This window comes from Myodes glareolus, chromosome 3 (genome assembly GCF_982192425.1).
Source record: "Myodes glareolus chromosome 3, mMyoGla1.1, whole genome shotgun sequence".
In the NCBI taxonomy this organism is placed as follows: domain Eukaryota; kingdom Metazoa; phylum Chordata; class Mammalia; order Rodentia; family Cricetidae; genus Myodes; species Myodes glareolus.
The window spans coordinates 60,981,889-61,003,150 of record NC_142028.1 but is presented as its reverse complement, the minus strand read 5'-3'; the positions used below and the strand labels follow the sequence as shown (position 1 = coordinate 61,003,150).

The window sequence follows — 21,262 nt, the reverse complement described above, 5'->3', positions numbered from 1 at the left end:
TTACCAAGATTTAATGTACATTTATTCTTAACACGTGGAACATATAGTATAAAGATTTCATACTGAATAAATGATATTCATTAAGCCAAAAAAGGAAAAAAAGGAGGAATTTACATCAAGTTTTTAGCTACATTGTTGAAATACAAATATGCAGATTTTATCACTGAAAAAATCTCAATGTGTTTCTTCATCAGGAACTTCAACTGAACCTAGAACTTTTTCACACCTCGATTAGAAAGGAAACAAAACAAAACAAAAACCCAGAAAAAATAAACTATAAGTTGATTGGCTGCCGAGACAGCAAGGACTTTTTACAGAGACCTGTACAGCATCACACCAAGAGGGGCGATGTCTGGCAAGAGATTAAATAGCTGTGTCTCGCTTTGTGCAGGTCACCAACTTGTTAACTCGTCATACTATAAAGGGGTGGCTGGGAAGGGGACCAAACTGTGGCGATTCAAGGGTATGTGCAATGTACAACATCATATATATACACACGTGGCAGCGCAGCCGCTGCAGCTAAAGGTTAAAACCAGTTCTAAGAGGTGATCTCAGGGTTATTCATACAATCAAGGAGGAGAGAAAGAGGTCAGGGTGTTGTAGGTTCACACATGATACTTTGGGGGAAAAGCCTTTTTTTTTCTCCTCAACATTTAACTAAAAACATTTTTTAAAAACTACAGCTTGCTGCTGACCCAGCGTCTTCTCTCATTCCCATGTGAGACATTATTATTACAGTATGTTTACAGTATCAGGTGTACAGTACAGTACATGAAAGGGTCTACACTCTACTGCACAGGCCTCTCCAGTGAACAGGGTCTGCTCACAACTGCGAACGTCTCGGCTCCTGCGAGATTGTGAATGGACAGCAATAAACCACACAGTTCAGCAGTCACCTTTTGTCCTTCAGGGTTTTTTTGTATTTTTTTTCCTTTTTTTTTTTAGCCATTAAAAACAGTTATGAAATGTGGCATCCCGTTGATGCAAGAACCGGGAAAGCCATTTTTTCCCCAAACTCACTGTAAACAACAGTAACTTTGGTTAAAATAAAAAAAGTCTTCTATGTAGGCAGAGCTTTGTCTTTTCAAATAGGGTGGGGTCCTGAGGGAAGCAGGTGAGGATGAGCAACAGAAAGGTGTTAGGGAGTGGGGGTGGGGAGAGACTTTTCCAAGGGAGAAGCTGGACAGCACAGGGTAAACTGGATTCTGAGGTGGTTTTGCATAAATAAAGGGCAACAGTCAGTTTCTAAGTTCTCCACACACTCACACACACACAGGGAGGGGAGGTGTCCCACGGCTGTCATGACTGGCCAATCAAAAACAGTACATCACAAATGACTTGTGAAACCAACGAGTTCATCAATGGTGATACCGAGATGTCCAACAGCCGTGACTCATACAGAGTGAACTCTGAGTGGTTCTCATCCACCTTGGCCAGGGCAAGCAATGCACGGGCAGCCCGCCGCATCATGTCCACACTAGTTGGTTCAAAGGGTGGGTTCTGCATATGGAGGAGGCTGGCCTGGCTCTGCTGGAACTGTGTGGCAGCAAGGCTGTCCTCTAGGAAGCCTAGGAGGTTGCCGATGCTGCCCTTCTGCACTGCAATGGCCCGGGCTGCCAGGCTGTCCCCCTGTGCCAGATTGGCCAGCAGTACCACGGCCATCTCCCGGCACACTGGGTTCTTTCGGTCACTGAGGAAGCGCACCATGGTACTATACAACTTCTCCAGGCGGCTAAATGGGGGCGTGGCCAGGATCAGGTCCACATTGTTGTCCTGGATGCTGAGCTTGCTGAGGGTTTCTAAGACCAATCTCTGGGGAGAAAGGACGGCATTGGGGCCTAGGGTGGAGAAAGGGTCCTGGGCTTCAGCTGAAGGGCAAACTGCCCAATGTAGTAGTCCGTCCAGCACAGGCAGGCAGATACTTTCAGGGTACGGGGATAGGTCCAGCTGCCCCGAGATATTGGCCAGAGTGACCAGCGTGTTTTCCCGGAGCATCTCCAAGCAGTCCCACCACCACTCCACCTTGTCACAGCTCACCCCTTGGTCCTGCTCCTCCTCCTTCTCGTAAGTTAGTGGTGCCTGTTTCCGCTCTGGATGCTTATGGTGCAGTAGGATCAGCTTGCCTAGGATAAGCAGCAGCCCTGGGTGTTTGGACATCTCAAAGTCGTTGCCTGGCACAAATGACAGGCTCCGGATGGTATTGGAGACACAGACACAGCGCTTAGCAAGGGAATCCTGCCAGTCCAGAAGGGTACACAGTGGGGTCTCATCCTTACTGTGGGGCTCATCCTCTAAAATCTTGATGTTCCGGTGGCTCTGTGCTGGGCTAATGCCAAATGGAAACTTGCTGCTCTCCTTGGTGGCCTCTGCATTCTTTGTTCCCTCATCAGTCAATGTACTAGACCGGGTGGACAACATGTCATCCATAGTGGCTGTGATCCTTTTTTCTGGAAGGGCATCAGGCGGGGGGCTCTCCTGCTCTGCTGTCCCTTGTGTACCCTCTACTGTTGTGAGGTGTTTCCGAGGGGGCGTTGGGCAGGGCACATAAGGCCGGGAAGGCAGCAGCTCTACCTTGCTCTCAAAGTGGGTCTGGATATGCTCAGTGGTATCCCCACCACCAATCCGCCAGTGCAGCAGGCCACTGTCAAACTCCTGCACACGCCCAAGCTTATCTGAGCAGTCCACCACAAATGGGTCGTTCTTCTGCACAATCTTTACCGGAAGCTTGTCAAACTTACTGACTAGCTTCTCCTCACTATTCTCTGAAGCTGGCTTATCCTTGCCTAAGAAGGCCATCTCCTCATCATTTTCAACCACTTCTTCCTCCTCCTCCAGTTTAGGATCTAGGAGTTCTTCTTCCTCTTCTTCCTCTGTGGGGGCTGGACTAGACACCTTGCTGAATCTCCCAGGGTCTAATAGTGTTCTCTGTCCTGGGTCCCCCACCTCATACTCCTTTAAAATGCCAAAGATCTCAATCAGGCATCGACGGAAATATTCCACAAGGAGCTCTAGCAACCCTGGGAGCTGAAAGACAGAGAAAAGGAAATAAACCAAAGGAAGGATCCTTGACCCGAGAGTCCCGAAGTTCTATCCAATTTTCTTTATTTCAAGCTAACCATTTCTCACTTAGGAGGCAAAGCTGTCCCCTTTATAAAGACCTCTGCCCCAGCAGACTGTAGGGCTTCACTTCTCTCACCCACACAAGCCTCCCTTCTGCCCAAACAATGGTCGCATAAGCCTGCCCTAGCAGGCTGGAATTGTTAGCCACATATTAGTACCACCCAACACCCTGAAAACTCTTCTTTCTGAATGAATGTTCGCTTTTTTACCAGGTCCTTGGTCACTGCCACTGCCCATCTAGGGTGGTCTCTATACCCCATGGCCATATGGAGCCCAAGTTGAAGCCTGTTGGGATAAGCCCTTCTCAACACAAGCTAGAAAAGGAACACACTGTCAACAGATGTTCATTTAGTCTCCACTAATTTTCAGTAAGATTTACTTTTGGTTGAATTCCTTTCATCCACCCGATTTTTGGAATTAAAAAAACCCTTGGTTTGAATACTGCCTTCCCAGAAGTTAGCTGTATAAAATGATGAAAAACCCACTAAACTTTATAAAGTTGTTCTAAGATACTGAAAATAATGAAAATTTATTTCTTTACTTACCTGTGTACAGCAATATTATTCAATGAAAATAATCATGCTTTGGTCAGCTTCAGTGCATCACAAATGTAAGCCCAGTACAAGGGTAATCTGGGCTATGTAGGGACACATACAGTATAGAGTGCTGGAGAGATAGCTCAGCAGCTAAGAACACTGGCTGTGTTACCAGAGAACCTGGGTTAGATTTGCAGCACCTACGTGGTTGTTAATCCCAACACTTGGGAAGCAGAGGTAGGCAAATCTCTGTGAGTTCGAGGCCAGCCTGGTCTACAAGAGCTAGTGCCAGGACAGGCTCCAAATCTATACAGAGAAACCCTGTCTCGAAAACAAAACCAACTAAACAAACAAGCAAAACAACAACAACAACAACAACAACAACAACCCAACAAAAAACTGTAAATCTAGCTGGGCAATGGTGGCATATGACTTTAATCCCAGCACTCAGGAAGGGAGAAGCAGGGGGATCTCGTGAATTTAAGGTCAGCCTGAGCGAGTTCCAGGACAGGCTTCAAACAAGAAACCTTGTATCAGAAAAACACAAAAACAAAACAAAAAACCAAACCAAACCAAGCACAAACCCCATAATTTTTGTTCTAGGAAATTCAACACCTACTGCGGCCTAAATAAGCACTAGATATATAGGTGGTACACGGACGCATGCAGACAAGAGATACAGAACACAGACAGACAGACACACACACTCGCGCGCAAGTCAGACACAGACACATGCAGACAAGACAGGCAGACACATACACCCAGACATCCCAGATATATAGGTGATAGACACATGCAAACAAACACACACACACCCCCTCTTCAACCTCATGCAAGAAAACTAAGACTAGCAATGCCTTCATTTACTTAAAGAGTATAAATAGGGGGGAAAAACCTGCTATGGTCACACTGACACAGATACCACAATTTTGTTCCTGGTGGATTGGAAATATCACTAGTAGTCTATCATACTTTTTTCTGTCATTATTATTATTTTTATTATTATTAATTAATTTTTTTAATATACAGAGTCTCATGTATCCCAGGTTGGCCTCAAACTAGGTAAACAAAAATGACTTTGAACCTCTGATCTCCTACGTGCACACCTCCCAAGTGCCAGTATTATTTCTGTGCCACCACAGCTGATTTACGTGGCAATCGGAGTTCATCTCTGGACCATGTACATGCTAAGGAAGCACTTGACCATCTGAATTACAGTCTCCAATCTTAAATTTCTTTTTAATTAAGCTATAAATAAAATCCTTTAGAGCTGGGTGGTTGTGGTGTACTCTTAAAACCTTGTCTTGAAAAGAAGATAAAATCAATAAATGGAAGGAAGGGAGGGAGGGAGGATTCCAGGTGGAGAGGATTATGACTACATGCGACATGGAGGTCAGGGGAGGTCTGGTGGAGTCAGTTCTGTCTTAACATGGGAACTGAACTCGGTCTCCACTGTTAAGTTCCATCTTGCTGGATTTTCTTTCTCTTTTTGTTTTTTTGAGACAGGGTTTCTCTATGTATCCTTGGCTGTCCTGGTGGAACTCACTCTGCAGACCAGGCTGCCCTCAAACTCACAGAGATCTGCCTGCCCCTGTCTCCCCACTGCTGGTGTGTGCACCACAAGCACCAGACTATTTTGCTCGATTCTTACCAGAAACAAAAAGCTGCTCCCAGCTCAAAGTAGTACCTTTTAAGAGGAGGCAGAGGCAGGCAGATCTCTTGAGTTCAAGGCCTACAGAACAACTTCCAGGAAATCAGAGCTACACAGAGAAACCCTGTCTCAAAAAATAAAAACAAAAACCTTCCAGTTGAGCATCGCAGCTAGGCAAGCTGAGACAGAAGAACCAAAGGTTAACCTGTCTCAAAACAAAACAAACCTCAACAAGAGCTGGAGCAACCATAAAACCCCAACAACAACCTTGCTCCCAAATATAATTCCTTTCAAACTTAATCTTACACTAACATTTCATGTAAATTAATACTGTTCCCATGTTCAGTGTCAAGGGAAGCAAAGTATATACAAAGAGTTCCAGCAAAGTGACAAGCGTGTTAGCTGAGGCTGGCTTTGTTCTTGTAGTCACTTAGTATTTCCTACCACAAGAATGTCCGAGGCCTCCCCACCCTGCCCAGAACCTGTACTCACCTGACTGAGGTTGAAGGTCATAATGCTGTTGTCATCATAGAGTAGGATGTTAATCGTGTCTAACGCCCACGTGCTCTCTGCCAGGAGCCCAGACTTGAGGGACATCATTACCCGCCATGCCTCCGGGGTTCCTGAAATAAACCTCTGTGTTGTCTATCCACCAAGCTCTGGCTGGCTAGAGGCATCCCAAGCCTGTCCCATAGTCGGGCTATTCTGACTAGGACACCACTATGTGGCAGAGTCCTAAAGAAAAACCTGAAATCAGCTTATTTCTTCCACCCTTGAAATTCTTCTCCTTTATTTCAGGAAATACTCTAACTGATTTAACCATATCCAGAGTATCAGGATGGAGGGAACCATGTGGAAGATAGAAAGGGTAGTAGGTTCAGCCACCAGATCAGGGAGTGCTCCTTACCAATGTCTTTCATTGTGAGCCGCCTTCTCTGCTTCAGCACAGGTTGGGTAGCTTCCACAGAGCCAGGTGGGAAGGTAATGTCCCGCCGAATCATAGGGGGCTGCACAGGGGTGGGTGCTATGTGTGACGCAGGTACTGGCGGACCTGCCTTTTGCATTTTCATCCCAGAGTGCAGGAATGGAGATTTGCTAGGAGAGGTGCGGTTCTCCATTGGCCGGGCAAGGGGAGCGGGGCTGGATACCTGAGGAATGTGATTCTGCATGCTCGGTGGGGGCTGGTAGTTAGATGGAGGGGGTCTTGTCATGGGGGGTACAGGGGCTGAAGGACCATATGGAGGTTGGCGTGTGCCATGGGAAGGCCATGGGCCTTCATGGTTGGCCCTCTGATCTGTGTGAAGCATTTCATCTGTTCGGTTCACACCATGATACGCAGGACCCTGGGGGGCAGAGCCTGTGCTCTGTCTGTTGGCATAATTGTAGGTCATGTCATTACGCCCCTGCCACATGGTGCCTTGCTGAGCAACCTCAGCTGATGCCTGTATAGGGCCGCCCATCATTTGTGGTGGCATGTTCTGCTGGGCATTGGAACCAGGAGGTGCAGAGACTCGGTCTCGGCCAAACTGGAATGGAAATTGGTTCTGGGGGCCGCCTGCTGGTCGGCGCTCAGTAGCAGCGGTGGCAGTAGCAGGATAGGCATTGCTGTACTGGTTGTACACATCTTGTTGAGGGGAAGGCTGGGCAGCTTGTTGCTGGCTGGCAGACTGGGACTGAGCTGCAGGCAACTGTTGCTGTTGAGGTTGCCCCTGCCCAGTGCTATATGGCACACTGTACATCTCCCCTTCATGCCGCTTGGCAGGAGGGCCATATGTGCCATCCATTGGCCTTTTATAATTCTAAGACAGAGAAAACAGAGGGCAAATTAATATTGTGTATTCAGTCACAAAAATCACAAGTGCTATGGATGTCTTCCACTAGACATTAACTCATTTTTCTTTTTGCTTCTTTGAAAGACAGGACACAGATGCCAAGAGAACAAAAGAAAACACCTTTGCAAATTATCTTTTGAAGTTGCTTCTGAGAGCAACCACTATTTTCTCTTCTAGGGTTCTCCGTCCAAATAGAAAACAAAGTAAAACTTCAAACCAAAATAAAATCTGTTTCTAGTCCTTTTAGAGAAAGGAGAGACTTGACACACAGGGAGGATTCTGAGATCTGACTCTCTCTAGGTAGAACAACCTCGTTGGGCAAGAGGAATATCAAGGTAGTAGCCAATGTAGATTTTATAGACTTGGTTGCTTACTGCTTTTAAGGGGAACCTGTGGGTTAGTGCATTCCCAGTTACCCTCCTTACCTGTTGCTGCTGTTGATACATTGTGGTCTGCTGGCTGGGGAAGGGGCTGCTGGAAGGGGTGCCTTGGGTAGAGAATTGATTGCCATAGGAATCATGTCTGCAGAAGACAAAGTAGGTCAGGGTGGAGAATGACAAAACATGAGCCAACAATGGTAAAGGAACAAGGATCCACTCACCGTTGCTGCTGCTGTTGCTGCTGCGGGGGATAGCGGCTAGGAGAATACATCCCCGAGTCTGGGGTGGAAGGCATGAGATTTGGCTGGGGAGCCCCAGTGCCCATATTTCCTTCAGGCCCAATTCCAGGTTCCGTCCTAAACAAAATTGGAGAAGGGAACTGAGTACACCATAGCTTCAGAGAACCAAGGGCAGGACAAGTGCAGTGGCTTACCTCACTCTGTCGTAAGGACCTCCATAGGGATAGTGCTGTCGTGGTCCCATAGCCACATTTCCCAGCCCAGGGCCAGCAGCACGGCTGTAGGGGTCACCCATCCCGCCGTTGGGGCCCTGCCCTGAGGACATGAAGGGATCACTTCCTGGGGCTGCGTGTAGAAAGTAAGGCAATGAGAAAACTGGCAGGTTGGTAGGCTAGGCAAGCTATACAGGCCTGTCCCAAAGTTCCAGGCTCTCTACAAAACATGGTTCCCTTCCCATTGCTTTTCTCACAACCTTAATGGAGAAATACAAAAGCCTCTAGAGTGGCTAGGTAAAGCAAAGCAGAGAAAGGTCTTAAAAAACAAAACAAAACACCCCAAAACAGAAGTATTTGGTTTAGGATGAAGCTCAGTGGGAAAATGCTTGCTTAGTATATGCGATTCCTTAGGCTTGATCCTAGCATCACACCAGAAAGGAAAGAGAGGAAGGTAGGCAGGGAAGAAGGAAAGGATACGGTCAGGGGATACATAGAAAAATCTCAGAAGCTATCTCAGTAACACCACCAAACCACTCAAGCTCCCATCTGCCCAAACATAAGCCAACAACACCTAGCAGTCAGTCACCTTTCCTCATGCTGCCATAAGGATCCTTATTTGGCTCATAGGACATGCGCCCCATCATGTCAGAGGTATTCATACTGGGCTGGTACCCAGGGTTTGGAGTCATGGAATTCCGCTTCTGGAATGTGGGGTCACTTCCATCAGGAAAGGCATCTTGGATTCCAACTGAGTTGCTCCTGCTACAGAGTAAGAAAAATGAATGAAACCCCCAGTAGACCAATTCCTCATCTAAGCCAAGAGACAGAGGAGTCACTGCTGGGCAGGTAAAGGCAGGAACTGTCAATGGACTACACGCTCCACCCCAGGCACACTCTGAGCTCTATTCGTGCTCATGGGTCTTACCTCATGCCTGGTAAGGGGGGAATCTGACTATGTGGTGTAGATGCTGGAGTTGGAGGCTTCAGGTCTCCTCCTTCTGCCATAGAACTGCTGGTTGACTGAGGAGTTTGTGGCCCCTGCATAGATCCTGATCCCGCTGTGGACAGAGATGCAGCGTGAGCAGTTTACTTGTCAGAAACATATTTAACTCTCACAAGAAAATGAATGCTGTAGAATCTGGGGTGTGCGCATGTGTATGTGTCTATCTGATTTCTTTTGAGACAGGATCTCGTACTGTATAGCCCAGGGTGGATGAACTTTTTAATCAGCCTCCAGAGTGCTGGGATTGACATTGTGTCTGACGTCCCAGGATCTCTCTGGAAGAGATTATCCTAAGGACAATAAATCCGAGAGCCATCTTTTTTTCATAGCTGGTGATCTAAAAGGCCAAGTCATAGTAGGGGGATGGGTTTTGTCATTCAGGCAAGCACATCTTGATACAACACTGGCATGTAAAAGTTCACACTCGAGAGCTGCACAGTTAAGTCATAATACATACCACCTTACTATTTTATGTTTGGTTGCATTTATAGCGTAGAAATGACAGAGGATGTGGCCATATTTCACCATGCCAGGTCATTAAGTTACAGGTTATTTCCTGTCTGCCTTGTTTTATTCTCCAAAGAACTCATCTGATGTTATAAATACCATGATGGTGGTGGAACAAAAAGTAAAACCCAGGGTACAGGAATCACATGGCCAGAGCCTAAATGTTTCTTTTCTTTTGGTTTTTTGAGACACAGCTTCTCTGTGGCTTGGGAGCCTGTCCTGGAACTAGCTCTTGCAGACCAGGCTGGCCTCGAACACAGAAATCCACCTGCCTTTGCCTCCCGAATGCTGGGATTAAAGGCGTGCGCCACCACTGCCCGGCTAGAGCCTAAATATTTCTATTAAGCACTCAGTACAATGTCATCCTCAGGTTCCAATGTTCCTTTAAAGACATGAGCACAGAATCCCCAGTTAGTAGTGCTTCCACGGGTCACAGCTTCCCAACATTGGGCACCCATGGCCGAGACGCCCTCAGCAGACGAGTCACTTCAGCACCTCATCACTCTCTGAGGTCCACGACAGGGCACATGTGCTTGCCTTCACCTTCTAAGGCCCAAGCTAGCCTAGGTCCAAGCCTCCTCTGAGAAAGGAGGGTAAGCAGAAGCACCCCTATCATCAAGAAGTTCCATTCATATCCCTTCCTACTCCTCCTTCCATTCATTACCATCTTAGCTCTCTGGAGAATTTAGGGCTCTAGTATGAGCGGCATTCTAAGGCGCTGACATCAGCAGGCCAACGCTCCCAGATGGCCCAACCACACTGCTATTTGTCAGTTTTCCCTCACTCCTCGGGTGTCCCTCCCACTCACTAGTTTACAAACATTTGGCAAGATGCCAGGTGCACAACAGGAAAATTAGAAAGTGAAAACTTAAGACTGCAGCACAGCACCTCCCAAGGGAGTCGCCACTGTTGCTCTTTAGTCTGCCAACCTGCTAAGCCACGTGGATGAGTAAAACACACATCTCTGGCATCTGTTCTGTTCCCTGAAGGGAGGGAGGGAGGCACCAATGCTTAAGGAACCCTGTAGGCTCTTAGGGTTCCCAGCCTCAAGACTGGCAAACCCTTGCTCACCAACTCTTACCAGGAGAAGGAGGCTGGATCTTGGGCTGGGACTTCTTGGAATCAGCAGCTGCAAAAATGTCTGGGGGAGGGTCTTCTCCCCGCTCAATCTTGCACTCAAAGGCATAGAGACACTGGATATACTGCTTCTTCAAGGAGCTGGCCGCACTGCTTGATGTACCCACATTGAGGTTGGTTGCAAGTTCTCGCCATTTTTTGTTCTTGTTGACCTTTAATACAAACCAGAAGAGTCAAAATATACTTGACCTGGCCTTCCAGCCCTCAAGCTACAAGACCAAACTAGTCGCTGCAAGAAACTAAAAAGTTCTAAGTAAATGTGGATACCAATACTGGAACAGAATCCAGCATTTGGTCTTCTGATAGGATGACTTTGTTAAGCTAAGGACTTGTACATGATTGCCGTCCTCCAGGGAGAGGTGACAACTGAAAAGCACTGGGTCCACAGTTTTGACTCCTTTCTTTAGCCCCAGAGCACACTGACCAAGCCCATTTCTAAACGTTCCTTCTAATATAGCCTGTGCTAGCTGGGCAGGTTTCTATTGTGTAGTTTTTTGTTTTTTGTTTTTTTTTTTTTTGAGACAGGGTTTCTCAGTAGCTATGGAGCCAATCCTGGAACATCATGCTCTATAGACCAGGCTGGCCTCAAACTCAGATCTGCTGCTTCTGTTGGGATTAAAGGTGTGCACCACCATGCCCGGTTCCATCGTATATTCTTAAACACCATTGGAAACTTATCCCTCTAGTGCTGAGAACACTGACATTGCAGTACTGGTCCAAAGAAAGATCACTGGATTGTGATACAGGTGACCTGGGAATCAGAGAGAGCCCCTACACTGAAGGGAGGTGATCATGAAAAAACATCTAAGTCGGTGATGATGAGTGTGGCACCGAGGCTGTCTTTACAATCAGCAATGGTCTGTGTAATTATGCTTTTCTCCCCAACTCCCATGCCACCTGCCCCATCTACTGGGATGGCCCCTTCACTAATCTGTCAGCCAAGCTCAGAGCTCAGTTTTGCCGTTCTCAGCATCTTCACTTATAGACAAGTTCTCATTGTCTATAGAATACAAATATTTGTATAGAATACAAAAGCAACTAGAAGATATCCTTTTCAAAGTAGAAGACAGGCACAGGCTCAGAGATTCCTTCAACACCTCTTCCTGTGTTCAGTGAGTTCAGGGGCCCAACACCAGAAGTAAGGTAAAGGTATTAAGCAAAAAAATCTGCTTTGCCACAAGCTGCACAAGTAGCAAACTAGAGTGAGAAGTAGGAATGTCCCTAAGTGGCTTTGCTTCCCACGCCAGTTCTATGGCAGTTTGCATGTGCCCTGTTTTGTTTTGTTTTCCTTTGTGGGGGAGGGGAAATCATAATGGACTGCTAGCTGGCTTCGTTCCAGTCACTTTCTTTTCTGCTGGTGACAGCTGTTTTCCTTTTCTCATTTAGGTTTGGAATAAGTCTCTCCCTGTCAGGCTCTCCCACCCCCCACCCAGGAGTTTCTGGTCTGGACAATAAAGAAAACTCCATAGAAGAAAATCCTGAAAGGCTACTATCAGTCAGCACAGCCTCATCAGTGAGCCTTCCAGCAAATGCAAACAAAACGGCAAAGCATACAAGGGCATTTGGAGCAAGGACTGACCCAGTCTCTTAAGTCACAGTATAAAATAACTTGACACCTAATTTTTCACCATTCTGCTTCTTCCTCCGTAACTACTTAGAAATTCTAATTCCGAGACGTTTCTTGAATTCAAAGGGTCAAGGAATCTGGCTGCCATATCAACTTACAGACCAAATGACTCAGTGGGACCCTTGCTAAAGCTTTCTTTTCATTATTTCTAACATTTGGCAAGACACTGTCCCTGTTTTACCATATGATTTACAGACATGGTTAAGGTCACGTTTGAAGTGTCTAAGAGCACTATCCCTGTGAGATGCATGGTGCTTTCAGAAGCCAACTGTCTGGTACTTACCTGAGTCAATCCACCAATCTCCTTCACAGACACATAGAGGCGATAGAGGTCCAGAGGTTTCCTACCCACAGCAGGCAGGTTTGTCATACCCATGGCCTTTTCCTCTGTGAAGGCCAGGTAGCGGTCCACCCACATCTTCCTCTCTGGCTCACCACCCAGCTCATACAACTTGGTTATCTTCTCATTGGTTGTAGTAGAAGAGCTGGATTTCTGGAGGGGTGGGTCAAAATCAGAGACTCATCAAAGCCAAAGCCTATGCACACGAAGGGCAGCAGAACCCTTCTCTGCCCCTCTCCCTTTGAGAGAGCAAGTCTTCTAAGAGCCCAGGCTGGCTGTGGAATCCTCCTGCTTTGGTCTCTTCGGTGATGGGATTATATCTCAGAAGTTACTGGTTCTTTTATGGCTACTTTAGATGTACAAAAGTTCACTAAGATGGGTTTGGTTAATTTGGGCATGTGACTTTTTATTTGAAAGGATTTAAAAATTACATCATGCCAATTGCTATTTTGTCTATAGACATGTCTGTGGACTACATGTGTCTAGTGCTTACCAAGACCGGAAGAAGGCATTGGGTCGATCCCCTGGAACTGGAGTTTGAGGTGAAATGTGTGTGCTGGGAATTTTTGAACTTATCCTCTGGAAGAACAGCCAGTGCTCTGACTACTAAGCCATCTCTCCACCCCCTAATCACATTCTTATTTATTTATTTATTTTATTATTATTATTATTATTTTGAGCCAAGTCTGGCTATCCTGAACTCTCTCTGTAGAACAGTCTGGCCTGAATTCAGAAATCCACCTGCTTCTGCTTCCTGCATGCTGGACGTGGACCAATCCTCCCACCCAAGTTGTTTTGTTTCTTTCTTTTTCTTTTCTTTTCTTTTCTTTTTTTAAATAATCAAGTACTAGGTATGGTGGTACATGCGTTTAATCCCAGAACTCTACACAGTGAGGTCCAGGACAGCCAGAGCTACATAGTGAGACCCTGTCTCAATTGATGCACCAACAAAACAGATAAACAAGCCAGGAGCTCACCAGTTAAGCAAGATTATTGTTTTTAGAAGACTGGAGTCTGGTACCAAATTAGGTGGCTCACAAGTCCCTGTAACTCCAGTTCCAAGGGATCAAAGACATCCTCTTCTGGCATCCATAGGCATTTGCACGTACACACATATGAGCACACACATGCAATCCTAATAGCATACCTAGATCCAACCTACAAGGTGGTCAAAAACCGAAATCCCCACCATTTTTGCTGCTCTGAGTCTAGGAAGTCTAGGAAGAGAAGGGCAGCCAGTTGCCTACAGCACACATTATCATCAGTGGATAAACATAAGAGGCTAAACATCAATAAGAACATGCTATACTGCGGAGTCTGGTGCTTTCTCTAAAATATGATAGACAGTATGCTGCTACTTACACAGAGATCTTATAGGTAACCTCAAACAATTGAAGGAGTGATTATTCTAGGATTATTTATGGTTGGGGACAATGGAAATTTTTCTTGTCATTCTCTTTCATTTTTCCTTCTTTTCATTCGGTGAAGAAGGTAAGATATAAACCGAGAGGACTGAAGACAAAAATTATTACCTTAGATTTGGATTCTGTTTTGGGTGTCCCATCTGCCTTGTTGTTCATTTTTGTGGCTGGAGTTAACTTAACATCCCCAAGGCCCATCATCTCTGGGCTGGCTGCCATCCCTGGAAAAAAGAAAGACATTCAAGTCCAACAGATTTTGTTACAACTTAAAGATCATTCTTGAAGAAATTTCTGGGATAAGCAATGAATTATACTTACCTGCTGAATTGTTGGCCATGGTCCCACCCATAGGATATGGGGGTCCCTGAGGGTTGATCATGCCAGCCATACTATTAATCCCCTGTCCATAGGGAGGTCCAGTTCCCATCATGCCCCCTTGATTCATATTCGGGTAGCCTGGTGGCCTAAGGAAGACGATGGAAATTAATACAACAAAAGGTTAGGTCAGATTTAGCCATGAGCTAAATAGGGTTGTGCAATCATCTAATCAGAGCAGAAAAGTCTAAGTCTCACAAACCAGACTGGGGCCACACCTAGTTATTCTTATCTTCTATTTCCCACAAAAGGTTCAAGGAAGGTTTGAGCTCCATATACCAAACACTGAAGGGGTATAATCCTTGGAGAGTAAAGTCCTACCTTCCTGTAAGCAACCTCTAAAATTGCTGCATTTCTGTTCAAAGGCCCTCTTTACGGCAAAAGGCCTATAAAACATGCCCAATTTCAACATTTATTTGTCATGCTAAACACTCAAATTGGAATTCAACATTCTCTTTCCCCATCCTTTCTTGCCCAGACTCCAAGTAGTTAGGACTATAGATATAAGTTCTGGACATATACTGTGCTATATGAATTTTTACTCTAAGATCCTTAACAAGTGTGTGTGTGTGTGTGTGTGTGTGCACATGTGTGTCTGTGTTTAAACTATAAGAAAAGAGTACTCTGAAGATCTCTCAAAATATACGTACATGAATCTGTACATGCACACACATTAAGCTCTGCTCTAGGACCAAATGTGTGCATGAACAACCCTTCACTTTCCAAGTCTTACCTGTTTTGGATAGAGTTGGCAGCAACATGCATGGCAACAGCAGATTCTTGAGTTTTCCGGTTCATTCCCCCTGGTGGGGGACACATCCCTGACCCAACCTGAGGTGGCATGTTGGCCATATTAGGGCCATAAGGCCTGTTGCCCATTGATGCATGAGTCATTCTCCCTGGAGGAAGTGTGCCGTAAGGTGGGATTCCAGGCTGCCCGTGCATTTGACCTCCAGCACCCATAGGGTTCATACTTCCAGCCATGCCTGCATTGGGGTAGTTGGCATTGGGCAACGCATTATAGTTAGGCTGCCTGGGGTAGCCTCCTGAGAGGGAGGGAAAGAGGACAGAAGTCTTGGTTAGTGACCCCTAGTACTTATCAACTCTGAAACTCCAAACAATGAGAATCAATCAACATTTTTGTCAGGAGATGAACAGCTCTATGGTTTAAAAACAAAAAGTAATAAAGGAGAGGACAAGAGCATATGAGGATATGCGTCTGTTGTCCTGCTCCCAAATTTGGGAGTGGGGTTTATTGTGGATTATTTGCACGGCTTTGAGCATACTAGTTAAGTGTTATATTACTGAGCCACACTCCAACATGACTGCTCAGCACAGATAATGGCTGGCTCTATCACTATCTAGGTCTTTCAGATTCCAATAGAATGTTTTTTCTTTTATCTACATACTCTTTTTGCCCCCTGAAACATTTTAGTTATTTGTGTGTGTGTTTGTGTCTATGAACACACACAGATTTACAGCACAGTGCTTTTATCTGGTAAATCATTGTGTTGACTGAGAAATTCAAAGAATTTTTCAAGGTGACAGAATTAAGTGAAGACAAGATGGAACCTTGTCTTGTTCTACTTCAGGGACTAGGCTGGGTAAGTAAGCCAGGAGGGCCCCAGCTGTTACCATAGTAGCTGTTTTCTCCTCTCTTCTCAGTCTCCTTCACTTGGTAGCCCATTTACCTTGTGGCCCATACTGACTCCCCTGGGGGCCATAGCTCCCCATGGAGTTCTGCTGGTAGGAGCCCATGCCTGTGTGCATCTGTCCTCCAGAAGGCTGACGTGGAGATAAGGCCGAGCCGGGCTGAGGGGAAGTGTACTGGGGCATCTGAGGGTTCCTCTGTATATAACCTATTTGTGGGAAAGTATCCATATAATTATCTGCTCACTACAAAGGAAATACTTTCCTCATCTTGCTGAGATTTGTTTTTTTGGCATTGAATCTGCTACTGTCATTTACCCCTTTAAAAGTGATATGCCATTTACAGAGGGCAGACATATCAAAATTTTTCTTTGAGACAGTTTTTCTCTGTGTAGCCCGATTGTCGTGGGACTCATGCAGCACACCAGGCTGGTCTCAGCCTCTGCCTCCCCAGTGCTGGGATTAAAGGCGTATGCCACCACCACCCCCATATTTCATACTGAAAAAGAGCACTGACCAAACAAACAAACAATGTAAATGATCCAATGAGTAAAGAAGTTAATGCTGAGTCTTCAGAAAACACTTACTAAATTAGGCAAGCTACCAAAATGCTAGTTAGCACTGAGACATGCAGAATGACTGCTGGGGATGCAAACATGGCCAAGCTCATTGGAACTTCACAGCTTGCTGCTGGAATTATTCTAAGCATTCAGCCACGTGGGTCTCTCAAAGTTATGGCACAGGGCAGTAATGAAAACGCTTTGGTACCACATACATTCAATTTGCAGCCTGTGGGACAGCTATGAATTTGGCCTAGTGTATTTGTAGTTAACATCATGTCACAATATCAATGGTTTGTGACCTTGCTAGCCCTCTGTCCCTATTCCACGCCAAGTTCTCACCTCGATCTTGGGCAATGCTTGATTGGTTCATGGAAGGATGCATGATGCTGTCTGATTGGCCACTGGGTGGCCGAGGTGGCATCTGGTTGCCTGTTCCAGACAAAACAAGCACAAGTAAGCGAACCATGGCTCAGCCTGCAAATTAATTCTAGCTAAGAGGTAAATTTGGAGCTGAAAATGGCCTAACACTTCCTATGTCATATATAAAGAGGTATCTACCCAAAGCTTTCCCACTTCCCCCTTTCAAATGCTAAGAAAATCCATGCAGACATGAATCAATGTTCCCTTATATCACCAAGACCAGCCAGTGTTCCTTCTTCCCAAAGACCAGTACTTGAGGGTACCTGGCACTGCAGCAGGCGAGAGTGGTCCTGAGCGAGACTGAGCGACACTGGCAGGAGAGCCAACAGGGGACGGGGAGGGGCCTCGGATGCCAGGCAGATGAGGGGAGGTATGAGGAGAAAAAGGAGACTGAGCTGGATTACTCTGCTCTCCTTGGCTGCTGGAAATCCCTGATGTGCTCACGCCAGGACTCAGAGCTCCTTCTGTCCCCATGGGGAGATCATCTATTGAACCAGATAGATCCTGAAACACACATAAGGATATAAATTAGTAAAAGAAGGGCAAACACACTACATGCTTGGTCATAATACTAGTTTGCATATAGAAAACCTCTTTAAGGACCACAAAAAACGTATTTGTGACTTGGTGGACCTTGTGGACCAAAACTATCAATACTTCTAAACAAGGTGGTTCACATTTATAAGTCTAGCACTTAAGAAACTGAGGCAGTATGATTGCGAGTTTAAGATCAGCCTGGACTACATAGGAAGAACCTGTCATAAGACAGAACACACACACAGACACACAGACACACACACAGCTGTGGGGGTACAAAATTTGGGCCAGGCTGGTCTATACAGAGAGTTCACGCCAATTAGGAGACCCTATCTCAAAACAAAACAAAAACCAGTCATCTATCTGTTATCCAGAGGAAACCTATCATAATTCTGTTATTGCAGTACAAGTATCCACAAACATTGAAAATGTGTATGTGTATCAATAAACTTCTATTTATAAAAATGGGTAACTAGGCTACAAATCGTAGTTTTCTGATCTGTTCTATCCCCCACCAAGACCTCGTAACACATCTGGGAGGAGTAAGTGCCCTTTCAGTGAGACTGGGCCACTCTTGTACCCACTCTCACATTACTGTTCTGTTTACAAGTTGTTCTAATGATTTCCCTTTCATTTTTTTGTGCACTGGTGTTTTGTCTGCATGTGTGTCTGTGTGAGGGTGTCGGATCTCCTGAACTGGAGTTACAGACAGCTGTAAGATGCTATGTGGTGCTGGGAATCATGCCAGGGTCTTCTGGAAGAGCAGCCAGTGCTCTCGGCTCTAGTCCTGCCCTCACTCTATTGTAAATCTCCATTTCCCAAGGACTCTTTCCAACCAAATCTCTCTAACACATGATAGAGGAGGAAAGAAAGGATATGGAACATGGAAAAGAGATCTCTTAAATGCCAAGAAGGTCTGGCACTAAATTTCCGACTCCTGATGGACAGAAGTTTGCCAAATTAACAAACTCAATGTTCTGTTTGAGGTACCAATGGGTTCCCTCAAGCACTATAGTCCTCACTCCTTTTAAAGCTGGCAGTTTCTGAGATGAGCTTCTTGTTTACTGGAATAAGAAATTAGGATATTCTGCAAGATAATAAAATCAAATACCCATTTTATTTATTTTTTAAGATGGGGTCTAATGTGGCCAAGGTTGGTCTTGAATTCACTATATAGACGATGATATCTTTGAATTTCACCTCCACGTCCTACAAGTGTAGGTATGCACCATGAGAGTTGACTTCCAAGTTCTATTCCTATGCAGTTTTTTATTTTTTTTTAAGACAAAGTCTTCAAATGGAACTGGAACTGAAAAAGGAGACTAAGATGGCTAGCCAGCAAGTCTCGGGATCTATCTGTCTTATCTGTCTTTGCCTCCCTGGCACCAGTTTTACAAAAGCGTGTGTACTACCACGCCTAATAGTGTTTATCTGTTTTTTGAGAAAGGGTTTCGTAAGTAGCCTTAGCGACCCTGGAACTTGCTCTGTAGACCAGGCTTCCCTCAAACTCAGAGATCCACCTGCTTCTGCCTCTGAGTGCTGAAGGTATTAAAGGTATGTGCCTGGCTCTTTCTGATATGGGTTCTAGAGATCAAGCTAAGGTTTACATGCCTGGCAGGTAGAAACTTCCTCTTTAGCCTCCAAACCCGAAATCTGGTTCTGTTCATCTGGCTTTGAAAAATTAGGTGTTCTTTCTGGACTGTTTGTATTTATACAAGTAAAATACAAACATTATCTCAGTAAACACATTTCAGATAATGCCTAAGGCCCTCTTGAATATCTTTTTGCTGCCCTCAATAGTAGATGGCCTATGTCCTTAGAGACTTTAGGAAGAACTGAGAAAGTAGACAAATGTCCAGGACACACAGCAAGGCTACAGGTCAGAAGACAGTTCAGCTGCACTTCTGTTAAAGAGCAGAGTTCATTACAGACCTAATAGGTAATTGCTCAGCCTTGGCTATGTGAGTCCAGAAACAGCCTACACATTCTGAAGAGTGTTGTCAGTTTTCATAAAATGCTAAAAAAGCTACTGTCAATAATAGCCCCGTGTCAGATAGGATACACAACCATAGAATGTACCAGGGAATATGGAAGTATTAATTTGATCTCTCTCTTGATTGGTCTAAAACCAACTTAACAAATTGTTATATTTTTGTCAAACGGTAACTGCTCAGCACAGAGAACATTGGTTTGAAATGATTCTAAGCAGAACACTTAAGAATCAGAAAGAGCAAGAGCCAATATTAACAGCAGTTAGTATCTGACCAGCTGTTACTTTGCAAGGCATTTGTGTTTCACCCTGTCATGATCCAACACCCTCCCCTCCCCCATTTCTTTTTTCTCATCATTTGAGAGGGTCTCATATAGCCCAGGTTAGCCTCAAACTCCTAAAGCACCAAAGGCTGACCTAGAATTTCCCAATCTTCCTGGCCTCTACTTCTCACGGGCTAGTCTGGGACTCACTCTGTGAGTGAGCACCCCTTTCCTCCCTCTCCCCACCCTCTCTTGATACAGTGCCATGCAGTGCAGTTCAGGTTGGACTAAGTGTGACTTTGAATTTCTGATCCCCTGCCTGTATCTATAGATAAATGTCACTGTACCAGGCTCAGTCTGGAATTTTCTTTCTTTTTCTTTATTTCTTAAGATAGGGTTTCTCTGTGTTGCTTTGGAGCCTGTCCTGGAACCAGTTCATGTAGACCAGGTTGGCCTCAATCTCACAGAGATCCACCTACCTATGCCTTCTGAGTGCTGGGATTAAAGGCATGTACCACCAGGTTTCTATGGCAACTAGTGTGGCTACTGGGATTAAAGATGCGTGTCACCACTGTCTGGTCTGTAAGGCTGACCAATGAAGCTGTTTTACTCTCTGATCTTCAGGGAAGCTTTATTAAAATACAAATAAAATGCCACCACATACAGCTACATACATAAACACAGACAAACCTCACTCACAAACATTCACCATACACATATAAATTAGTTTTTTTCTAATTGGGGGGGGGGAAGAAGAGCAGCATTATATAACATCCAAGCAGCAGGAAATGTTGAACATATTTATTAGTCCCGGCGTTAATCACATGGTAAATGTTTTTTTTTTATTAGCAATAAGGGTTTAAGTCTCCAAAAGCTGCCTCCCAAACCAGCCCTGTTGTGGGGACAGATACTACACTGATCTCATGACCTTTTATTGCTTGGGACACACCTCTGCTTTCTACTCTACAAAGAAGCCAGTTTTTCAGGTCCTGTTTCACAAAAAGCTGAAGTCTGGAGGTCAAGTCAGACCTCCAGTGTGCCTATCAAGTCAGGTCTCTACAAACATGTTCATGCAGGCACAGTTTCCTCAATCTAAGCACCTATTTTCTCCAGTAGGGGCTGCCTTTGGCATTTCAGAACCCCCAAGTTCTTAAAATGCTACCAAAAAGACCCACATAATAAGTATTTCTTGGGGGGGGGGGTTGCCAAGCGAGCTGTAGCAGTGCCTCTTTAGTAGAAAGCTTTTCCCCTGGGTTTGCTCTTCTCCAAGTGTAATCCTGCTGAGAGATGGGAGGCGAGGATCAGCCCACTCAGTGCCCTTGCCAGTTCCAAGGAAGCAACGAGGCCAGAAGAATTTCCTCACGTGTTTCCAACGTGTTTCATGAATTTTATTGCTCATCTACCATGCAGATCAAAAGCGCTGGAGCAGGTCCAACTATTTCACACAGAATCTCAC

The 21,262-nt window shown here is 45.3% G+C and overlaps 1 protein-coding gene across 2 annotated transcripts in view; it reads right to left on the bottom strand.

Moving 5' to 3' along the window:
- Window positions 1-21,262, bottom strand: part of Arid1a (AT-rich interaction domain 1A) — a 76,683-nt gene continuing 55,421 nt past the window's right edge. For both annotated transcript variants that reach the window (XM_048434071.3, XM_048434070.3), the window contains exons 5-20: window positions 17,280-17,520; window positions 16,936-17,025; window positions 16,075-16,242; window positions 15,117-15,429; window positions 14,327-14,472; window positions 14,120-14,229; window positions 12,531-12,740; window positions 10,565-10,772; window positions 8,899-9,031; window positions 8,560-8,735; window positions 7,953-8,103; window positions 7,741-7,875; window positions 7,565-7,661; window positions 6,215-7,106; window positions 5,800-5,930; window positions 1-3,024 (exon numbers count right to left, since the gene is read on the bottom strand). In XM_048434071.3, coding sequence (XP_048290028.1) covers window positions 1,300-3,024; window positions 5,800-5,930; window positions 6,215-7,106; window positions 7,565-7,661; window positions 7,741-7,875; window positions 7,953-8,103; window positions 8,560-8,735; window positions 8,899-9,031; window positions 10,565-10,772; window positions 12,531-12,740; window positions 14,120-14,229; window positions 14,327-14,472; window positions 15,117-15,429; window positions 16,075-16,242; window positions 16,936-17,025; window positions 17,280-17,520 — 4,926 coding nt within the window. In that variant the 3' untranslated portion in view covers window positions 1-1,299. The remainder of the gene's footprint in view (window positions 3,025-5,799; window positions 5,931-6,214; window positions 7,107-7,564; window positions 7,662-7,740; window positions 7,876-7,952; window positions 8,104-8,559; window positions 8,736-8,898; window positions 9,032-10,564; window positions 10,773-12,530; window positions 12,741-14,119; window positions 14,230-14,326; window positions 14,473-15,116; window positions 15,430-16,074; window positions 16,243-16,935; window positions 17,026-17,279; window positions 17,521-21,262) is intronic.